The sequence below is a fragment of the Ursus arctos genome, unplaced genomic scaffold, assembly GCF_023065955.2.
Source record: "Ursus arctos isolate Adak ecotype North America unplaced genomic scaffold, UrsArc2.0 scaffold_22, whole genome shotgun sequence".
Lineage (NCBI taxonomy): Eukaryota > Metazoa > Chordata > Mammalia > Carnivora > Ursidae > Ursus > Ursus arctos.
Genome location: NW_026622897.1, coordinates 40,311,432 through 40,335,245, shown reverse-complemented (window position 1 = coordinate 40,335,245; position 23,814 = coordinate 40,311,432). Strand labels below are relative to the sequence as shown.

Genomic DNA, 23,814 nt, shown 5'->3' with positions numbered 1-23,814 from the left:
CATGGTTTTCTTTCTTTTCCTTCAAACTATTTACATATCATACAATTGTTTTCTCTTTGTGTATATTCTTTTTTTAACCTCTGTGTATATTCCTTTTGTTTTAAAGATTCATTTATTTATTTGAAAGAGAGAGAGAGCATGTGTGTGAGCAGAGGGCGAGAGAGAGAATCCTCAAGAAGACTCTCCACTGAGTGTGGAGCCTGATGCAGGGCTCAATGTGGGGCTCGATCCAGGACCCCGAGATTACTACTTGAGCCAAAATCAAGAGTCATATGCTCAACCTCAAAAGACTGAGCCACCCAGGTGTTGCCTTTGTGTGTATTAATGCTCCACCCCACCACTGTCATCCAGACAATATATCCCATGAAAGTAGAGATCATCATTTCTTGTGTTTACCACTTTATGACCCTCAAGTTGACTGAGTGCTAGTTACATAATTATATCAAGCTCTCAATAAATATTAGATGAATAAATTTTGGATCTTAAGACAGGAATCATGTCTTACATTTTCTTTCCCTTACAAAACTACCACAGACTAAAGCATGTGACAGGCAAGGTTTTTTCCCTTGATGAATGCATACTCCAGTGTGGAAAAAAATACCAAAGAAAAAAATCTGCAGTTAATAAGATAATTGTTTTATAGAGGCACTGCATTTATTCTCCAGGGCTGCTACCACCAAATAACACAACTGAGTGGCTTAAACAAGAGGAACTTATTATCTCACAGTTCTGGAGGCTAGAAGTCCAAGATCAAGGTGTTGGTAGGGTTGGTTCCTTCCAAGGGCAGTGGGAAAAAAGATCTCTTTCATGCCCTTACTCTACCTTCCACTGTTTGCCGACAATCACTGGTGCTCCTGGGCACATAGAAGCATCACCCTAATCCCTGCCTTGTTTTCACAAGGCCTTCTCCCTCTATGAATGTCTATGTCCAAATTTTCTTTTTTCATAAGGACACCGGTCATGTTGCATATTGCATTAGGGCCTACTCTAATGGCCTCATTTTAGCTTGATTTCCTGTGCAAAGGCCCAGTCTCCAAAGAAGATCATATTCTGAATTAGTGGGAGTTAGGACGTCAATATGTAAATTTGGGGGGAAACATTTAACATATAACAGGCCCATATCAATTTGGCTGGAGCAGAGAAATAACTCATTTCTAGACTTAAGTTCACAAAAAGATCTGAGGTGGCTTACAGAAGATTTACAAAGTGCATGGGGCGCCTGGGTGGCTCAGTCGTTAAGCGTCTACCTTTGGCTCAGGGCATGATCACGGCGTTCTGGGATAGAGCCCCGCATCGGGCTCCTCGGCTGGGAGCCTGCTTCTTCCTCTCTCACTCCCCCTGCTTGTGTTCCCTCTCTCACTGGCTGTCTCTCTCTGTCAAATAAATAGATAAAATCTTTAAAAAAAAAGAAGATTTACAAAGTGCAACAGAATAAAAAATAAGCAAGGATATAGGGAAGATGTGTTAAATTAGCATGCTTCCCTAACATGTTATGGCACATAAAATGGTTAACCAATAATAATTCTAAACTGTTTCAATCAAAGGGAGATAATAAATGCTGTTATATATGAAGTGTCAGGTCACCCATGTTTCTGTCCAACGAGAGGAAGCTTTCATTTGGAATCTCCATGAATATACTCTTCCTGTGAAGCGAGCTACGTTTTTAATGGTGCAGGCAGATCATTGATCAACACACACTGGGAGAATCAGAGACAGAGAGGAAGAATAAAGGTACGCTGCATAATGAATGCTGAAAATTATGGCTATACATATATATGGTTAATTTTAGTACCAAAAATTATCCGAATGCAGAAGGATATGGTACAAGAACAGAACATGAAGACATTTAGAAAGGAATTTGCAAAATCTAGGTCAGGCAACAAAGAATTCAACCAAACTAGAATAAAGATGATTCTCATAGCCAGTATAAGTTAAGGGATTACTAAACTGGAATTAAATATTTATACCTGACCAGTGCCCCAGGGTACACAAGCTACATTGAGCTCCATGTGTGCCCCAAGGGGAGCTATGCAGTACCTGGCTCTGATAGAACCCTGTCATTTATCATTGGTAATAAATAGCCCATAATGAAAGTTAAATTAATCGTATAAAAGAGTACGTAGCTTGTATTCTTGTGTTTAGAAGAAAGGCATTCTCTAATTAGTCTTTTCAAAAATCTTTGTGTTGCGAAGTCCTAAGTTACAGACCTCCTCCATATTTGGGGCTGTGATAACTTCACCTTATTCTTGCTGACAAAATCCACTACCCAGAATGTACAAACCCATAGTAAGCTATACAAATAATGATAATAATAATAATAAAGATGTCCTAACTATTGAAACAGCCCAATACCTATGGAGGTAGCATAAACACCTATGCCACTTGCTTAATAATTCAAATTATTTTCCTGTGTGCAGAGGGTTTTTTTTTTAAGATTTATTTATTTATTTATTTGAGAGAGAGAGCACAAGTGTGAGTAGAGGGAGGGAGAGGGGGTGAGAATCTTCAAGCAGACTCCCTGCTGAGTGCGGATGCGGAGCATCAAGTCCAAAGTGAGACTCAATGCAGGGCTCGATCTCACGACTCTGAGATCATGACCTGAGTTGAAACCAAGAGTTGAATGCTCAACTGACTGAGCCACCCAGGTGCCCCTCCTGTATGCAGAGTTTTAACTGAAAAATAGAATTTATCTGGGACGACGAAATCCAAGAAGGGGTCTTTCTGTCAATAACTTACTCCATCTTAATGAAAAGTCAGAAGTAAAAATGGGAAGGGAAAATGAATATTTATTAACTCAATTCCCCAAAGAGAAATAAAATAACTTAAAAATGAGAAAGTTATTTTGACCTTTTAAGAATCTTGGATTCACATCCTAATAAAGTTATGTTTCCCTTCCCCCTGCTTCCCATTTTACCCTATAATATAGCATATGTTGCCCTGGAGCTTCTGAATGAAGGGCATAACTCAGTTCTATTTCATATCTATAATAGTAAATATTCTGGTCTTGCAATGCCCAGGTGGCATTTGCGGGGGGGGGGGGGCGGGGGGGCTCCATGCCCAGTGTGGAGCCCAATATGGGGCTTGAACTAACGGCCCTGAGATCAAGACCTGAGCTGAGATCAAGAGCAGGATGCTTAACTGACTGATCCACCCAGGTGCTTCTTAGTGGGAACCAGACATCTAGCTTCCTAACCTTGACAAAAAATAAAGATAAATTAATAAAGGCAGACTCCTCTTCTATTGAGTTATTTGGCTTGGCTATAAAAATTGCAATATCTGTCCAAAATACTCACTACTTATGCCTAAGCACAAAACACAGTAATGATTGCATGTACACCACAGATAATTTTATTTATATTTTATTCTGTAACCAAAACAAATCTTATCATATATATCTACCCTCATAGTTCGTTGCTCACCTAACATTTCATTGATTTCCATCTGTCCGTGTAAACATTTATCACAGTCTCAGTCATATAGCAAATAAGAAATAACAGTTATGATTACATTGTTAAATCTTTTAAGTATATAAAATCACAGTTCTTGATTCCTGCCTTAGAGTTCTTTCCGTTAAACAGCAAAATCCATTGGAATATGAATAATATATGCTCATGAGAAAAAAATAAATTCCAAATATCCAGGTAGAAAAACAGATGGAATTGGGCAGCTTTCCCAAGAAACAGGAAGAAGAGTAGGTACAAGAGATGGGAATTATGGGGTGCCTGTGTGGCTCAGTCGTTAAGTGTCTGCCTTCAGCTCAGGGCGTGAGCCCAGAGTCCTGGGATAGAGCCCCACATCAGACTCCTCCACTGGGAGCCTGCTTCTTCCTCTCCCACTCCCCCTGCCTGTGTTCCCTCTTGCTGGCTGTCTCTCTCTCTCTGTCAAATAAATAAATAAAATCTTTAAAAGAGAGAGAGAGAGAGAGAGAAAGAGATGGGAATTAGCATTCTAAGCAGAGGCTAAACTACAAAAGAGTATCTTGGCAATCAATGGCAGAAATGCCTTTTCTTCTGGAATCTGAAACTACGTTACAACTCTCTCTTCGTCCTTGTCCAGAGGGTAAAGGTTTATTTTGCAGGGCAACTCCCAGTTTCCACTTCTTACCAACTTTCTTCTTACTGGGCTTTCCAAAGAGGATCCTCCCTCACTGGCTTGCCTCCTTTGGAATAAGCTGTTCCTCTATGTATTTAGGTCTGAGATCTGGAAATATTCCTTGTCCTGTCTGGTCAGCTAGGACAGAGCTAGAGTTCTTCTAAATTGTACTAAAAAAGATTTTTAAAGGAGAAAATTTTAAAAAACTAGAACAAAAAGACATATAGAAAGAAATTCTAGTCCAAATGTGTTTTGACTGGTTGACTAATTCTTCAGTCTTTCTGGAAAATATCACGTTGAAATCCTCACTCTCAGGGCTCTGTCACACTTCTCCCATAATTCTCTGTTCTCCTTTGACTTACCTGCTAAGGGGAGGAGCTGGAACAGAAGAACAGATCAAATTCCTCACCAGAAAGGGCAAGAAACAATGAAATGAATTGTCAAGCATATATCAATGTACGTCATCATATGATCGTGTCAGAATCACGGGTGGAGAAGTCAATCCTGAGGAACAGCATATTTTCCTGCCATTTCTGAAGGCAAAAGAGGTCTTTCTCCCACAAGGCTGTCCTAGCCAGTAACCTTATCCCATACAAAGAACTTATTTGCATATTATTGGTCAGTAGCTCAAAAAAACATTTAAGTTTAGCTCTTGGCAGAAGAAAAGGTGGACACATTAGGTGTTTCTTAACCAAGATACAGTACATACTAGAAAAGTACAGAATCATAAGATAGATATTTCTGAAGAAAATAGCAAAATATTTTTGCCTAAGAGGGCATCAAGGCCCCCAATATAAAAAGTGTGAAATAGCTCACGACCTTTTCTAAACCCTCAAAGGGTTGGTTAACAAACTCCTACTCCAACAACAGCAAACAGTCTTTATAAACCTAAATAAACGACTTGCACTAGAGCATATCTTTGGCAAGAGACCCTTTCTTTATACCCACTGGACTTGAAGGAATCCAAAATCTCAAACTGATAAATGAGCAGTGCTAAGTTAATTAAACCAGGAGACCTTTAGACTGATGTGGTTCTAATGCCATGGCAGCCTTTATAAGCAAACCCAAATCCAAGCCTCAAGGTTAAGAAATCAAAATCCTAAGGACAGGCGCACCTAGGTGTCTCAGGCTGGTAAGTATCTGCCTTCTGCTCAGATGATGATCTTAGGGTCCTGGGATCAAGCCCTGGGATCAAGTCCCATGTACCCTGAGTGCCCAGTAGAGGGCTCCCTGCTCAGCTGGGAGTCTGCTTCTCCCTCTGCCCCTCCCCCCACACATGCACACACGGAGCTCTCGTGCTCTCTCTCTCTCTAATAAATCAATAAAATCTTTAAAAAAAAAAAGCTAAGGACAACCAATCACAATCAGCCAACTGGTCTTTAAGTTATAGCCAATCAGTTATTTCCTCTGCCTTTTCTCTGTAAAAAGCCTCTCACTATGCTCCTGTCAGTGGAACATTTCTAACCACTTCCAGTTTGATGCTGCTTGATTTGAATTGGTTTTTCTTAAGTAAACTTAAAATTTTAATCTGCCTCAGTTTATCTTTTAATAAGTTCTGGTGTCATAAGAGGGGAACCTCACCCCGCAAAGGCTCCCAGGAGCAATGAGCAACCAGACAAAGGTCCCTGCTGAGCCTCTTGAGTGCTGTTTTCTGGCTGCCTCTGGAGGTGATGCCGGCGGGGAATGGGGAACTAGAGCTGAATGAATGATGAGACTGGAGAGCTTAATTATTCAGGATTCTAAGCAAGAGAAACCAACTCCAGTTAGTTTAAGCAAAAAAGAGACTGAATAAGGGAGCCGGGGTTTATTTAAAAGATTCAAGAGTATCTCCCAGAACTCAAGAGCAGGAAGGACACTGGGTCTCTAGAAACACTGGAACCAAGATCTTGAAGGTCAGGAATTAGGGCATTGACTCCATTTCTGATACTATCTCTGCTTTCTCTGGACACTTGCTTCCTTCTACTTTGTAGTTAATCCCCCTTTCTCTGTTATTGTATCCGTGTGATAGGCAGAAGCTGACTGGCCACCTATGTAACACTTCCAGCCACTTCAAACTCCAATCCAACACCTCAGCAAAAGATTTACCTCGAAGCTGAATCGAGTGTCTATTCTTCATTCAATTAACTGTGCCCAGGGACACAAGGTTTTCAAAGTTGATATCCACTACAATGGATTTGGGTAAGGTTTTAGAAAAATGTGCAGATCTTGATGAAGAATTTAAATTTTATTTTGTAGGGGGAAAACAAGTAAAGGCAAAGATTTTCAAACAGAAGATTGAGATGATGGTATTTATTTTTTAGGAGACACTGGTGGTTGGTAATTGGGTAGGAGTAAAAGAGGTAATAGGAAACAAGTCTACTTCATTTATGATTGTGTCTGCTGCACCTAGCATAGTCCCTGGCACATAGGAGACACTAAATAAATATTTCATGAGTGAATAGATGAAGAATGACTTAAAATTTCATCCTGAACATCAGTGGAGAGTGGTGTCATTTATTCAAATAGGACAGACAGGGAAGTCTAGCAGGGGGTGGGAGTGGTGTTGGGATGTGGTATTATAGTTAATTTTATGTCAGCATGACTATGCTAAGGAACACCCAGATAGCTGGTAAACATTATTTCTGATGTGTCTGTTAGGTTATCTCTGGAAGAGATTAACATTTGATTCAGTAGACTGAGTAAAAACGATCTTCCCTCACCAATGTGATCAGGGCCCGAATAAAACAAAAAGATTTGAAAATGGTAAATTCCTTTTCTTTCTTCTTGAACAGGGGCGTACATCTTTTCCTGCCCTCTGACTTCAGAGCAACTGCATTTTGGGCCTTCAGAATAGGGTCTTAAACCAGAGCTATCCTTTCCCACCCAACACCCCTTCTCAGGGCTTTTGACTTGGACTGAATTACACCACTGGCTTTCCTGGGTCTCCAGCTTGCAGACAGCAGATTAAGGGATTTTTCAGCCTCCGTAGCCATCTGAGCCAATTCCTATAATACATCTTATCTTATATATAGTTGTGTGTATTTTTTTTAATCAAAAGGCAATTTTATTATTGTCATCATAAACCCAGAACCCTTAAAGAAGCCATGTGTTAGAAAAAGTAACTACGGGTCTCCTGTGGACGGAAGAATATCAGTAAGCACCGTTGTGTGGGTGAACTCTTTCCACAGAATGAAATTTTATAGATTACATTTCCAGATTTTTTTGAAGGTTTTATTTATTTTTTTATTAACATACAATGTATTATTTGTTTCAGGGATACGGGTCTGTGATTCATGAGTCTTACACAATTCACAGTGCTTACCATAGCAAATACCCTCCCCAATGTCCAACACCCAGCCACCCCATCCCTCCCACCCCCCTCTATTCCAGCAACCCCCAGTTTGTTTCCTGAGATTAAAAATCTTTTATGATTTGTCTCCCTTTCTGGTTTCATCTTGTTTCTTTTTTTCCTCTCTTCCCCTAAGATCCTCTGCCTTATTTCTCAAATTCCACATACCAGTGAGATCATATGATAATTGTCTTTCTCTGATTGACTTAGTTCACTTAGCATAATCTAGTTCCATCCACATCATTGCAAATGGCAAGATTTCATTTATTTTGATGGCTGCATAATATTCCATTGTATATCTTCTTTATCCATTCATCTGTTGATGGACATCTAGGCTCTTTCCATAGTTTGGCTATTGTGAACATTGCTGCTATAAACATTGGCTCTTTCCATAGTTTGGCTATTGTGGACATTGCTGCTATAAACATTGGGGTACACATGCCCCTTCAGATCACTACATTTGTATCTTTGGGGTAATACCCAGTAGTGCAATTGTTGGATCATAGGGTAGCTCTATTTTCAACTTTTTGAGGAAACTCCATACTGTTTTCCAGAGTGCCTACACCAGCTTGCATTCCCATCAACAGTGTAGGAGGGTTCCACTTTCTCTGCATCTTCACCAACATTTGTCATTTCCTGACATTAATTTTAGCCATTCTGACTGGTGTGAGGTGGTATCTCATTGTGGTTTTGATTTGTATTTCCCTGATGCTGAGTGATGTTGAACACTTTTTCATGTGTCTGTTGGCCATTTGGATGTCTCTGGAGAAATGTCTGTTCATGTCTTCTGCCTTTTTCTTGATTGGATTATTTGTTTTTTGGGTGTTGAGTTTGATAAGTTCTTTTTAGATTTTGGATACTAGCCCTTTATCTGATATGTTATTTGCAAATATCTTCTCCCATTCTGTCAGTTGTCTTTTGGTTTTGTTGACTGTTTTCTTTGCTGTGCAAAAGCTTTTTATCTTGATGAAGTCCCAATAGCTCATTATTGCCCTTGCTTCCCTTGCCTTTGACGATGTGTCTAGGAAGAAGTTGCTGCAGCTGAGGTCAAAGAGGATGCTGCCTGCGTTCTCCTCAAGGATTTTGATGGATTCCTGTCTCACATTTAGGTCTTTCATTCATTTTGAGTCTCTTTTTGTGTGTCGTGTAAGGAAATTGTCCAGTTTCATTCTTCTGCATGTAGTTGTCTAATTTTCCCAACATCATTTATTGAAGAAAAATTATTATTTTTCCATTGGACATTCTTTCCTGCTTTGTCGAAGATTAGTTGACCATAGAGTTGAGGGTCCATTTCTTGGCTCTCTATTCTGGCCCATTGATCTATGTGCCTGTTTTGTGCCAGTACCATACTGACTTGATTACAGCTTTGTAACAGAGCTTGAAGTCTGGAATTGTGATGCCACCAGCTTTGTTTTTCTTTTTTAACATTCCTCTGGCTATTTGGGGTCTTTTCTGGTTCCATGCACATTTTAGGATTATTTGTTCCATTTCTGTGAAAAAAGTTGATGATATTTTGGTAGGGATTTCATTAAATGTGCAGACTGCTCTAGGTAGCATAGACATTTTCACAATATTTGTTTTTCCAATCCATGAGCATGGAACATTTTCCATTTCTTTGTGTCTTCCTCAATTTCTTTCATGAGTATTCTATAGTTTCCTGAGTACAGATTCTTTGCCTCTTTGGTGGACTTATTCCTAGATATCTTACAGTTTTGGGTGCAATTGTAAATGGGATTGACGCCTTAATTTCTCTTTCTTCTGTCTTGTTGTTGGTGTATAGAAATGCAACTGATTTCTGTGCATTGATTTTATATCCTGCCACTTTATTGAATTCCTGCATGAGTTCTAGCAGTTTTGGGGTGGAGTCTTTTGGGTTTTCCACATAAAGTATCATATCATCTGCAAAGAGTGAGAACTTGACTTCTTTGCTGATTTGGATGCCTTTTATTTCTTTTTGTTGTCTGATTGTTGAGGCTAGGACTTCTAGTACTATGTTGAATAGCAGTGGTGATAGTGGACATCCCTGCCATGTTCCTGACTTATGGGAAAAGCTCTTAGTTTTCCCCACTGAGAATGATATTCGCTGTAGATTTTTCATAGATGGCTTTTATGATGTTGAAGTATGTACTCTCTATCCCTACACTGTGAAGAGTTTTAATCAAGAAAGATGTTGTACTTTGTCAAATGCTTTTTCTGAATCTATTGAGAGTATCATATGGTTCTTGTTCTTTCTTTTGTTAATGTAGTATATCACATTGATTGATTTATGGATGTTGAACCAACCTTGCAACCCACTTGGTCATGGTGAATAATCCTTTTAATGTACTGTTGGATCCTACTGGCTAGTATTTTGGTGAGAATTTTTGCATCCATGTTCATCAGGGATATTAGTCTGTAATTCTCCTTTTTGATAGGATCTTTGTCTGGTTTTGGGGTCAAGGTAATGCTGACCTCATAAAATGAGTTTGGGAGTTCTTCTTTTTCCATTTTGGAACATTTTCAGAAGAATAGGTATTAATTCTTCTTTAAATGTTAGGTAGAATTCCCCTGAGAAGCCATCTGGCCCTGGGCTCTTGTTCGTTGGGCCATTTTTGATACTGTTCAAGTTTTCTACTTCTTCCTGGTTCAGTTTTAGTAGTTTATACATCTCTAGGAATGCATCCATTTCTTCCAGATTGTCTAATTTGTTGGCATATAGTTGCTCATAACATGTTCTTATAATGTTTGTATTTCTTTGGTGTTGGTTGTCATCTCTCCTCTTTCATTCATGATTTTATTTATTTGCCCTTTCTCTTTTCTTTTTGATAAGTTTGGCGAGGGCTTTATCAATCTTAGTAATTCTTCAAAGAACCAGCTTCTAGTTTCGTTGATCTGTTCTACTGTTCTTTTGGTTTCTAGTTCATTGATTTCTGCTCTGATCTTTATTATTTCTCTTCTCCTGCTGGGTTTAGGATTTATTTGCTGTTCTTTCTCCAGCTCCTTTAAGTATAGGGTTAGGTTGTATATTTGAGACCGTTCTTGTTTCTTGAGAAAGGCTTGTATTGCTATATACTTTCCTCTTAAGACTACCTTTGCTGAATCCCAAAGATTTTGAACAGCTGTATTTTCATTTTCATTTGTTTCCATGAATTTTTTAAATTATTCTTTAATTTCCTGGTTGACCCATTCATTCTTTAGTAGGATGCTTTTTTGCCTCCATGTATTTTAGTTCTTTCCAACTTTCCTCTTGTGATTAAATTTAAGTTTCAAAGCATTGTGGTCTGAAAATATGCAGGGAATGATTCCAATCTTTTGGTACTGGTTGAGACCTGATTTGTGACCCAAGATGTGATCTATTCTGGAAAATGTTCCACGTGCATTAGAGAGGAATGTGTATTCTGTTGCTTTGGGATGGAATGCTCTGAATTATCTGTGAAGTCTATCTGGTCCAGCATATCATTTAAAGCCCTTATTTCCTTGTTGATCTTTTGTTTAGATGATCTGTCCATTTCAGTGAGGGGGTGTTAAAGTCCCCTACTATTTTTGTATTATTGTTGATGTCTTTCTTTGATTTTGTTATTAATTGGCTTATATACTTGGCTGCTCCTATGTTAGGAGCATAAATATTTCAACTGTTAGATCTTCTTGTTGGATAGACCCTTTAAGTATGATATAGTGTCTTTCCTCATCTCTTATTATAGTCTTTGGTTTAAAATCTAATTTTCTGATAAAAGGATTGCCACCCCAGCTTTCTTTTGATGTCCATTAGCACAGTAAATGGTTTTCTACCCCCTCACTTTAAATCTGGAGGTGTCTTTGGGTCTAAAATTAGTCTCTTGCAGACAGCATATCGATGGGTCTTGTTTTGGGTTTTTTGGGGTTTTTTTTTTTTTTAATCCAATCTGATACCCTGTGTCTTTTGGTTGGGTCATTTAGCCCATTTACATTCAGGGTAACTATTGAAAGATATGAATTTAGTGCCATTTGTATTGCCTGGAAGGTGACTGTTACTGTATATTTTCTCTGTTCCTTTCAGGTCTATGTTACTTTTAGGCTCTCTCTTGGCTTAGAGGACCCCTTTCAATATTTTTTGTAGGGCTAGTTTGGTGATCACAAATTCTTTTAGTTTGTCCTGGAAAATTTTTATCTCTCTTTCTATTTTCAATGACAACCTAGATGGATATAGTATTCTGGGCTGCATATTTTTCTCCTTTAGTGCCTTGAATATATCATGCCAGTCTTTTCTGGCCTGCCAGGCCTCTGTGGATAAGTCTGCTGTCAATCTAATGTTTCTACCATTGTAGGTTACAGATCTCTTGTCCCGAGCTGCATTCAGGATTTTCTCTCTGTCTCTGAGGTTTGTAAGTTTTACTGTTAGATGTCAGGGTGTTGACCCATTTTCACTGAATTTGAGGGGGGTTCTCTGTGCCTCCTGGATTTTGATGCCCGTTTCCCTCCCCAAATTAGGGAAATTCTCCACTATAATTTGCTCCAATATACCTTCTGCCCCTCTCTCTGTTTCTTCCTCTTCTGGGATCCCAATTATTATAATATTGTTTCACTTTATGGTATCACTTATCTCCCGAATTCTCCCCTCGTGATCCAGTAGTTGTTTATCTCTCTTTTTCTCAGTTTCTTTATTCCCCATCATTTGATCTTCTATATCACTAATTCTCTCTTCTGCCTCATTTACCTAGCAGTTAGAGCTTTCATTTTTTATTGAACCTCATTAATAGCCTTTTTTATTTCAACTTGGTTAGATTTTATTTTTCCAGAAAGGGATTCTCTAGTATCTTCTATGCTTTTTTCAAGCCCAGCTAATATCTTTATAATCATCATTCTGAACTCTAGTTCTGACATCTTACTAATGTCCATGTTGATTACTGCCCTTGTTCAGTACTGCCCTTGTTCCTTTTTTTTGAGGTGAGTCTTTCTGTTTTGTCATTTTGTCCAGAGAAGAACAGATGAACAAGAGAACAAACTGCTAAAAGGATAACAATGATCCCAGAAAAATATACACTAAGCAAATCATAAGAGACCTGAAACTGGGGGGAAAAGGGGAAAAAAAAGAATATGATCAGGTTGGTGATTAGAACAGAGCCACATACTAGATTTTGGCTGTATTTTGGTCTGTTAGGAGAAAATGCCTCCCAAAATTTTAAAGAAAGAAAAACTTATATATATATACACGAAAATAAGGGTAAATACAATGTAGGGTTGGAATATGACTGTAAAAATGAAAATCAAAGATTTTAAAAAGGAATTGATAAGAAGTTGGTTGAAAAAGGAAAGAAGAAAAATTCAAAAAAAGAGAAATAGTAAAAGAAAAAAATAAAGAAAATTTAAAAAATTAACTTTGAAAGACTAAAGAATCATGGGGGAAAAGCCATGAATTCTATGTGCTGTATTCCTGTAGCGCTGGAGTTTTGCAGTTCTCATTGATCTGTAAACTCGGTTGTGGCTGCATGTTCTTGCTGATCTTCTGGGGGAGGGGCCTGTTGCAGTGATTCTCACATGTCTTTGCCCCAGGCAGTACTGCATGGCCCTTGCCAGGGGCCAGGCTAAGTAATCTGCTTGGGTTTGCTCTCAGTAGCTTTTGTTCCTTGAAGGCTTTCAGAGCAGCTTTTTAGAGGATAAGACTGAAAATGGCAGCCTCCCAATCTCTGGCCCTGGAGATGCCAAGAGCTCGGGGCCCACTCCTCAGTGAGCTCTCAGAGAAAAGCAGTCAGTCACTCCTCTCTCTTTGGTCTCTGTCCGCACTCCGCACTCACCGGGCCTGTGACCAAGCTTTTCTATCTCAGGCACAGGACCCCATTTGGAGTCTCCAAGCCCAGCAAGCTCCTGTGCCATGTTCCCATGCCACTTCTCCTAGGGGAGGAAGGAGAGTCTCCCCAGATCTGCTGCTTATTGGGCCCCTGTTCGAAGAGCAGTGGCCCAGCTGTGCCACAGTTTGCAGTTTATGGCAACCCCAAGCTGAGAGCCCCGTCCTCGGCTCACTCTTTGCAGCCAGCTTCCCCACTCTGATACCTGGGAGCTCTGCTGCACTCAGGCACCCTCAGTCCTTCTGTGACCCCGAGGGTCCTGAGACTGCACTGTCCCAGCAAGGGTTCTACCCCCCTCCCCTTAGCTGCCTGAGTGACATCCCTCACCAGAGCAGACTTCTAAAAGTTCCGATTTTGTACTTCTCTGTTCTATCACTTGCCTGTAGCTGGCTGATGAAAGCTCCCTCACCCTGTGGTCTATCTTCCCACATATCACCTCAGATTCACTTCTCCGCACATCCTGCCTTCCAGAAAGTGGTCGCTTTTCTGTTCATAGAGTTGCTGCTATTCTTTTCTTCAATCTCCTGTTGAGTTCATGGGTGTTCAGAATGGTTTAATAACTATCTAGCTTTATTCCTGGGACCAGACAAAATTTAGGTCTCCTAGTCCTCTGCCATCTTGCTAGCCCTCAGTCGTGTGTATCCTACTGGTTCTGTTTCTCTGTTGAACCTTGACTAATACAGCTGGATAGTAGACCAACTTCTCTTTGATTATGTGAAGTTTGAGTGGCTGAATAGACTTTTAGGTAGAAATCTCAATTCAGCAATTAGATATTTAATTATGGATCTCAGGGGTGTGAAGTCTAGGCTGGCAAAAAACGTGAAAAAATGGAGGATTCTATCAATATCAGTAATATTTAGTGGCACCAGCTGTTGTAACAAAGAAATCCATTTGGTTCCAAAAAAATAGAAGTTTATTTTTCACTTCTTTGAAGTCCAATTGGACATTCTTGATTACTGGTCACTCCTCCAAGAAATGATTTAGGAATGGATGTTCTTTCCATCTTAAGGCTATACCATCCCGTAGAGCCTTGGATCCTCTCTTAAGATTGTGTGCATTCAGTCAAATGATTAATATGAGGAGGGAGAGTGGAAGATTGTATAGGAGGTTTTTAAGGGCCAGGCCTGGCAGTGCCAGACATTACTTTCTCCTGTATTTTAGTAGCCTTACATAAGAAATTGGCTTAGCTAGTTTTAAGGGGTACTGAGACTTGCAGTCTAGCTATGCGCCTAGGAAACAGGGCAATGTTTGGTGAAACTCTAGCCAGTTTCTGCAAGAGCATACATCGTACTTGGAGTTTGAAATCACCTTAATGGCTACTATAGAAAGAAGATAACATAGGGCCAAAGGCAGACTTTTGAGACACTCCCACATTTAAAGGACTGGCAAAGGAGGACCTGGCAAAAGAAACTAAGGATTGCCAGTATGTTTGAAAGTGTCATCTAGTTTAAAAGTGAAAATGTTAATTGGGGAACTAGTAATTAACTTTGCTAGACACTGTGACACTTTTTTTTTTAATGTTCTCAAGGGCAGGTTTTATATAGAAAAAAAATATTCAGAGTTTTACTTTAACTTTTACAACCAGTATTTGGTTGATTGAAGTTAGAAATTTTTAAAAAACCTTATTCTTCCTTAGTGGCTTTACTTTCAGTGTATGTATCTCATTCTATTTATAAATCTAATAAATTTTAACAATAACTATGGGACTTTTTTAAATTTTAGTCTTATTTTACATACTTGATTAAACACTATTAAACATTTTAAATAGCATTTATACATTTAATGGATTCTATTAATTTTTAGGCACTTCAATCATTTAACAAAAATTTTCAAGTGCTTAAATGTAATTCTTATAAGTCTAATAAATTTAATTTATAATTATGGGGAATCTTAATTTCTTTTACATATTCCAGTAAAACTGCATATAAATATACTAAGTAATTTCAATTTAAAACCCAAAAGGTGAACTCAATTACTTGATTATACAGCTGAAATTTAGAATTAAGTTTAATTGAATAGTCCAAATTATCTCAAATATCTCACATTACATTTTTGAAATACAAATTTCTTTTAATTAATGGGCTCAATTACCCATACATTTCTATGTTTAATTCTAAATATTCTGGGGTTAAAAATATGCTTTTTCACAAAGGAAACACCGGGGTCATCACAAAGAGTCTTCAAGGATACTCTTTTAGATGTTTGGGATTTTCATAGTTATCTGAGATACTGACCAGGGGTTCTCACATCTGTGCCTGTGATGCCCTGTTGTAGTCCCTATATCAATTCACTAAATGGTTGTATAGATTTCAAAATCCATGCAGATTACATGCTTAGATCTGGATTTAACCTAATTCTTCTAGTAAGACTCTGCAAACCCATTTAGGTGGCTATATCGCTGGAACTAATTTTCTTTGGTTCTTATGTTATTTAAAATGTCTTCTTATGTAAATCAAAATACCTGTGATCTTGATGGAAAGCTACACTTTTGTCATGTTTTTCCTATTTGGCTGGAACAGATGTCTTTATGGGTCTAGATAACTCTCATAGCTATATAGTGCCCCAAGGTTCAGTCATTCCACTGAGAGGGCATGGGGGAAGAGGGAGAGAGCGAGGGGTGAGGTGGACAGAGAAAGAGAATTGAGGAGTTATTTGGTAACTTGGTAACTTTGAGGAGATGTACTTTGCATATTTGTATGTGGAAGTATTTGTGTCTTCTCAATAATATTTGTTGTTGTTTATTTATTTATTTTTTTAGATAAATACCCTAAATGAATCTAAGATTCAGCATTTTAGAAGCCATATCTTTATTCATTTGTTCTTTTCTTTATAATCTGGGCCTTTTCGCATCCTTTAGTTTTTAGAATTGCTACCTAGTTTGTTTTTAAAATGATGGTGAGAATATTTAATATGAAATCTATGCATTTAACAGATTATTTATTTATTTTGCTTTTTGTTTTTGTTTTTATTTTATTTTTTATTTTTTAATTCCAGTGTAATTAACATACAGTGTTATATTTACCTCAGGTCTACAACATCTGATACAACAATTCCATACATCACCCAGTGCTCTTAATCTCCTTCACCTACTTCATCCATGCTCCCTACCCTTCTCCCTTCTGGTAATCACCAGTTTGTTCTCCATAGTTAAGAGTCTAGGGGTTTTATGTTTGTTTCTTTTTTACTTTGTTCATTTGTTTTGTTTCTTAAATTCCCCATATGAGTGTGAGCATACCGTATTTGTTTATCTCTGACTTATTTCATTTAGCATTATACCCTGTAGATCCATCCATGTTGTTGCAAATGGCAGATTTCATTCTTTTTATGGCTGAGTAGTATTCCATTGTATATCTATACTTCCTCTTCTTCATCCAGTCATCTCCTGGTGGACATTTGGGTTGCCTCCATATCTTGGTCCTCTTTTAACAGATTTCTAAGTGTGCAAAACAGTATTGTTATCTATACCGCACAAAGTTATCTATAGGTGCAATGTTGTGCACCATTTATCTAGATCTTTTTCATCTTGCACAACTGAAATTTTATAGCCCTTGATTAGCAACTCCCTGACAACCACTGTTCTAGTCTTTGCTTCTTCAAGTTTGACTCTTTTAGATATATAAGTGAAAGCATGCAGTATTTTCCTTTCTGTGACTGGTTATTATACTTAGCAGAATGTCTTCAAGGTTCATTGATGTTGTCACATATTGAAGGATTTCCTTCTTTTTCAAGGCTGAATAATATCTCACTGTATGTATATACCATATTTTTTTAACCCATTCATTGATTGGTGGACATTTAGGTTGTTTCCACATCCTGGCCATTGTGAATAGGGCTGCAATAAACATGACAGTGCTAATATCTCTTCAAGATTCTGCTTTCAGTTTTTCTGGATGAATATCCAGAACTGGGATTGCTGGTAGTTCTTTTTAAATTTTTGAGGAAACTCCATACCATTTTTCATAGTGGCTGCGTCATTCTGCATTCCCACCAACAGTGTACAAGAGTTCCAATTATTTAAAACAAAACAAAATAAAACAAAAACAGAGATTCTAGCTTTTAGTTTCTAGTTTGGCATAAACAATGTAATATCCCTCCATTCCCTGTTCCTCCCATTTCCTAATAAAATTGCATTTTAATTGAATCTTCAGTTTCTTCTCCACCATATTCTTTTTTTTTCTTTTTAAGATTTTATTTATTTGAGGGAGAAAGAGAGAATGAGTGGGAGGGAGGGGCAGAGGGAGAGGGAGAAGTAGACTCCCCGCCAAGCAGGGAGACCAATGTGGGGATGCAGGGCTAGATCCCAGGACCTGGAGATCATGACCTGAGTTGATGGCAGATGTTTAACAGACTGAGCCACCCAGGCACCCCATTCTTTCCCCCATATTCTGTCAGAAGCTTTGAAGAAGATCTTTCTTCAGCCACACACTAACTCGATTCCCTTCAGTTTTGAACTCAATATATTTTTCTCTGAATTCCCATTACAGACTTTCAAAATGGTAAGTGCCTGGGTGGCTCAGTTGGTTTTGTCTGACCCCTGATTTTGGCTTAGATCATGAACTTTGCACTCAGAGAGTCTGCTAGAGAATTCTTTCTCTCCTCTCAGTCTGTCTCTCCACCCCCTGCCTTGCTCACACACACACTCTCTCTAGAATAAATAAATCTTAAGAACAAAAACAAGAACAACTGCAACCTTTGCCAAAATTTATTCCCAACAGCTTCTGGCTGAGTTCTCACTTTTATACTTTTATATTCCAAATAAATCTCAATAAGTTTTCACTTTGCTCTGTACAAATCACACACACCTTACTTCTTACCACACTGAAATCACTAACATTCTCTGATTATTCTGCTGTGTGTGGAATATGTCTACTTCATCTGTCTCGAGAATGCTTTCTCATATTTCGAGTTCTTCAAGGGCTACTCCCTCTTTTTAAATGTTTATTCATGACAAAATTTGTGGTGTTACTTTTCAGAACAGATTTTAGCTTTAATTCAATATATTAAGTTCTTATGTGAATCAGCTACACAGAAATTTTTGGTATGCTTAGAATGAAAATTGCATTCTTCAATCTATCCTTGAAAATATTATAACACTACTAAAAAACAATAAACAAGATAATTTATATATTGATATGAAAATCTTCATTATTGAGTAAAAAAATTTAAAAATTATAGGCATATATATGTTCAAAAATTCTTACAAAACAAAAAGAAAAAAGCAGGATACTCAATAGAAAATAGCTTCTTACTTTTTCAGAAAAACCACATTTGTCATATTTAAGTAAAATGCAGTATTTTTCTGTTAATGTTTATTACTACATAAAAACTTGTTTATTATTTTAAGAAATATGTATAGAAGTATAGGAAGTAAGAAGCTCAAGAAAATCTTTTACGCCCATCTCTTCCTGACCTCACCGTACCACCCTCCAGAGGTAAACACTGTAAATATTTCCGTACTAATCCTACCCAGACATTTTCCTATGCACACACACAAAATATTTCAAGAAATACAAAATGAGATCACGCTATGCCTTTATTTTTTTTAAGAAGGTTTTAATTGTTGTATATACACATGCAAAAAAGTACACAAGCCACAATCTTACAGCTTCAGGATGCTGAATTATCAGAGTTTGCACTTCGTAAAACCTCCCGAAGCTGATTGGTTCAGAGTAAGCTACAACTATTCTAGGGCGGAGAAACGAGTCCCGCGCCAGGCGCGCCGCCTTCTAGCCCGCAGTAACTGATAAGCGCGGCGTAGGTGGGAGGAAGCCGCTGTCCCGCTGTCCCGCTGCCCCGCTGCAGGGGGGCCGCAGCAGAGGCCCAGGTCCCAGGAGGCCCCGCCGGCCGCGCCGAGATGTGGAATCCCCTGCACGAAGCCGACTCGACCTTTGTCGCTTGGCGCCGCCCGCGCTTTGGGACGCTCGTGCTGGCCGCCGGCCTCTTGATCGTCGGCTTCCTCTTCGGTAGGGGGGCGCAGGACTCGCACATGCCGGAGCCTACCCCGCGGCCCCGCGGTTCCCGGGACTCGCGGGCCGCTGCCGAGTGCGGTCCTGTTGCGTGTTTACCCCAGGGACGGTGCTTTGGGTTGCGGGAAGGTGGGGAACGGGCTCCGGCGCCTTAGCTGGGGATCGCTGGAGGCGAGGGCACAGTAGGGTTCTGGACAGGCTATGGTAAGACAGTCACCCAGGGTAAGGAGTGGAACGCAGAGACCCTGAAACAGGACTTCAGCAGGTGCCACCCGCTCGAGCCCTTTGGGAAACTGGTACGTATTATGACCAGCGGGGCAGTTGAACTAGGTCGTCCAGGAAGCTTTGCGGGATAGGACTCTAACCTGTTTGGGGTCTTTCGTCGTGTGCCTGAGCTGCTTCATGTATACAGTAGGTGGACGTCAGGGCATTGTTGCACGGGGGCTCTTATCTCTCCTCATTCTTTCGTCCTTGGGAATTAAATAATTAGAGGAACATTTGAAAACTGGCTATTATTGTCAGCGCTCTGAGCAGATCTTTGCCGGTAGGTCTTTTGCGTTACTCTGTGTACTGATTCGCACACTTAACCCAACTTCCTAAAAATCCAGGGGCAGCACTGACAAGCTCAGACTCTTAAATTTTAATTTTGACTCTGCTACTTCTTCGTGGCTTTGAACAATTTACTGAGTCTTTCCTGGCTTCAGTTTTTCAATCCTTATGATAAGAATATCTGTAATTTATTCGGAATGGTAAATGAAAGAGCATCCGAAGCTCCTAGCACAGTGTTGGGTTGCTGGCACTTTTCTTTACTCCTTCTTGATGAGGAGATGCTTCTAATTGGACGTTGGTGCACAGGACTAGTTTAAGGTAGTTCACCCCTGCTCTGAATTCACTGCCCAGTGGATGACACAGAATAAGTTCTTTATTAATTGTAAATTTTTTCTTAGGATTCTCTGCTCTCCTTTCCCCCCACAGGCCTCCCACCTCTTCATTTTGTTCGTTTTTCATCTCTCAATTCAAGCATTTCATCCTCAGTGTGTCCTGCCCTGATCCCAGTCTAATCCAAGTCCTTTTGTTTTAAGTACCAGTGGAATTGTATTTCCATTTGCTGCCACCTATTTATTTCAATATGCATGTATATATGCGTGTGTGTATGTATGTATATGATTAATAACTGGAAATTTCCACAAAAGCTGGATGGGTGATTTTGGTAACTATTTTACGCCCAGATCATATCATTTCTCTAAATAAAGCCTGTAAAGATGCCTCATTTCCCCCAGAGTGAAAGCCAGCTACAAGAGCAAAGTGCTCCACGTGATCTGGCTACCCATTCCTTCTGGTCTCTGTGCACTGGGCATCTTGCAGAGCCTTTGGGTGAATTGTAGTTTTCTTTTTTCTTTTTTTTTAATTGTAGTTTTCTTCTAGCTTTCTAAAGTTCAAAATCTCAAGCCTGCTTCAATTGGAAACACAGAATCTCAATATATTTTGTTTTAGTTTCTGAAACAAATTGCAAGTCTGAGTTTCCTTCAACTCTGAAATAATTTATGTACTTGAAATAGATTCATCATTAATTCATTATAAACATTTACTAAATGCTTATTCTGCGTCAGCAGAGGAGCAGTCACTGGGGATAGAAGCTTTCAGGAGAAAATAGGTAGATCTCCTTTTTGCCTTAACCTTTAAGAGATCTTGTTTATCCCCATTAGTTGAAACGTATTTAATTTTATTGGTCCTTTGCTTATAAAACATTTCGTTTTTTAGAATCACAGCAACATCTGTCATTGAAATTATTTTAAAAAAGTATGTTGTGACTGATCTGTATTTGAAAAGTGTTTCCATGATTTTTTTTCTAGTGAAACTGGGCAAGAGAAATTAAATGTAAAATAATCTCAGTTAATACTGGAGGTCATTGATACTTTGTGTTTCATGCATGATAGATACAATAATAAGGAAAAATAGGTCCTGTTTGTGAACTCATGTCTTGTTCCTATCTTTGTATGTATTTTACAGGATGGTTTATAAAATCCTCCAATGAACCTACTAACATTGTTCCACAGCATAATGTGAAGAAGGTATTTTTGGATGAATTGAAAGCTGAGAACATCAAGAGGTTCTTATAGTAAGTATATACTTGATGGCTTATATGGGTAATTTGTTATTCTGTTCAGAAAGTTTTGATTAAATATTTCATATACAGGAACTGACTTTTAAAAAAAGTTTTATTTGTTGAAAACACTGTATCATATTTCATCTAGACAGGATTATACTTTAAGCTAAACTGTATCACTAGATTCAATTTTGGGCAGGAGTCAACAAACTATGTCTTATAAAGGACCAGCCCCTGTAGGCCAGCCGATCTCTGTTACAATTACTCAGCTCTGCTATTGTAGCACAGAAGAGGCCAGAGAAAATACATAAACATACAAGAGTAGCAGTTTCAGTAAAACTTTATTTATGGGCACTGAAATTTGAATGTCATATATGTCACAAAATATTTTTTTTTTGCTGTTTATAATGTAAAAACCATTTCAGCTTGTGGACTGTACAAAAATAAGGAAGTGGGCTGGATCTGGTCAGTGGAACAATTTGCTGACTCCTGTTTAGAAGACAACATTATATTTTAGGCAAAAAGAATAAACTTGGACTTTGCACTCAGATATACTTTTTTTTATAATAATTTTTTATTATGTTAGTCACCATACAGTACATCATTAGTTTTTGATGTAGTGTTCCATGATTCATTATTTGCATATAACACCCATGCAATACGTGCCCTCCTTACTACCCATCACCGGCCTACCCCAGTCCCCCACCCCCTCCCCTCTGAAGCCCTCAGTTTGTTTCCCAGAGTCCATAGTCTCTCACGGTTCATTCCGTGGACTCAGATATGCTTGAATTTAAATTACATCTTTGCCCATTGACAGTAAAATGACTTGGAGTGAATACTTAACCTTCCTGAGCTTTCATTTCCAAATCTGTAAAATGGGAACCATGATATCACTGTGACAAGGATGAATTAGAGAGCGCATATATGACATGGTTTGAAAACTAGCTCTCTGTTTCCTGAAATAGTTATTTGTAGTGTAGAGCAAAAGGTGTAAATTAGTAAATTTAAAGAGCATTTGCAAAGCAACTAAAAATAAAACACTTGTGTAGAATGACTGTATGTAACTGATTAGACTACTTAGCTTTTCCAAAGCAAAATACTTGGAGGTCCTGATAGTGATTGAAGCATTCCTTAGTGAATACAAGTTAGAATTTTATGTAAAAGACAGTTATACACACACACACACGCATAGATGTACACACACATGATCATACAAACACATATGTCTATTTTATTTATTTATTTTAAAGATTTTATTTATTTATTTGAAAGAGAGAGTGAGCTAGAGAGAAAACACAGCAGGGGTTGCGGCAGAGGGAGAGGGAGAAGCAGGCTCTCCACTGAGCAGGGAGCCGAGCCAAAGCAGGGCTGGATCCCAGGACCCCAGGATCAAGACCTGAGCCAAAGGCAGACATTAATGGACTGAGCCACCCAGGAGCTTCCTATTTCAATTACAATAGAATTAAAACTATGAATAAAAATTTGCTTGGGCACCTTCCAGTCTTTGGAAGGGCCATTTCAACTGAGAGACCTGGAAGCTTAAATTTTGTGGAAACCCCTCCTCTGCCTCTAGGACTTCTTTCACTATAATTCTGTATAATAGATAAAGTAAAAGTGGAGCTCTGGCAAGATATAATGTTCACTTCTAGACAGAGCTGCTGTCCCTGCTTCCTTTCCTAACCTGTGACATGGACTGACTGGCAGAGAACAAAAATGAATGCCTTCATTTCTCTTTCTAGACCCTGAGTAAAATGAAAGCAATCAGTTTCTTGCTTATTCTCCATGACCCCAGCAAAACGCCTCTCATTGTTTAGAACTCAAGGATTTTCACCATTAGCACACACAAAAAAAGAAATTAAGAGAACCCAACTCATCCCTCCAAGGACCACAGAATTACCAGAAACCTCCTGGACTCTCCAGATTTCCCATTTGCCATTCAGCCATTAGAGAGCTTTCAATCTAATTCTACCCATAGGCCAGGGGTCGGTAAAGCCTCAGATCTTCCATCTTATCTTCCTTTGCTCTGCTTCTAAAGGTCCTCTCTACTTCCAAGTTGTCTGCCTCTCCATAGTGGCTGGGAGGATCAAAGTAGGGGCTGTTTTTTTCAGTCTCCTTTGGGATAGGGGTTGTCCTGTTTCCCTTCTGGTTTTTTTTTTTTTTTATTATATTATGTTAGTCACCATACAGTACATCCCTGATTTTTGATGTAAAGTTCGATGATTCATTAGTTGCGTATAACACCCAGTGCACCTTACTACCCATCACCAGTCTATCCCATTCCCCCACCCCTTTCCCCTCCAATGAATTCTCAGCTCTGTTCACTACTTTGCATCTCCTTAAGGAAACTTTCCTTCTATTCTGGTCCGGTTTTGAAAGACAAGATTATTTTAGAAAACTCTTGTAGACCTGTGGGCTCAGAATTTCCCTGATAGGCCTTTGAGTACCACTTCTGCTTTTACTAGCTGCTTTCCAGGCATCTAGCTCCTGGAAGCACTGTTCCATCATTTGTAAGCCAGACAG

General features: G+C 38.9%; 1 protein-coding gene across 1 annotated transcript in view; it reads left to right on the top strand.

Annotated features, from left to right (window-relative positions):
- The first annotated feature begins 18,964 nt into the window (after positions 1 to 18,964).
- The window catches only part of LOC125281621 (glutamate carboxypeptidase 2), a 93,256-nt gene continuing 88,406 nt past the window's right edge, over positions 18,965 to 23,814 (top strand). The window contains exons 1-2 of the mRNA XM_057316891.1: positions 18,965 to 19,184; positions 21,198 to 21,306. Coding sequence (XP_057172874.1) covers positions 19,076 to 19,184; positions 21,198 to 21,306 — 218 coding nt within the window. The 5' untranslated portion in view covers positions 18,965 to 19,075. The remainder of the gene's footprint in view (positions 19,185 to 21,197; positions 21,307 to 23,814) is intronic.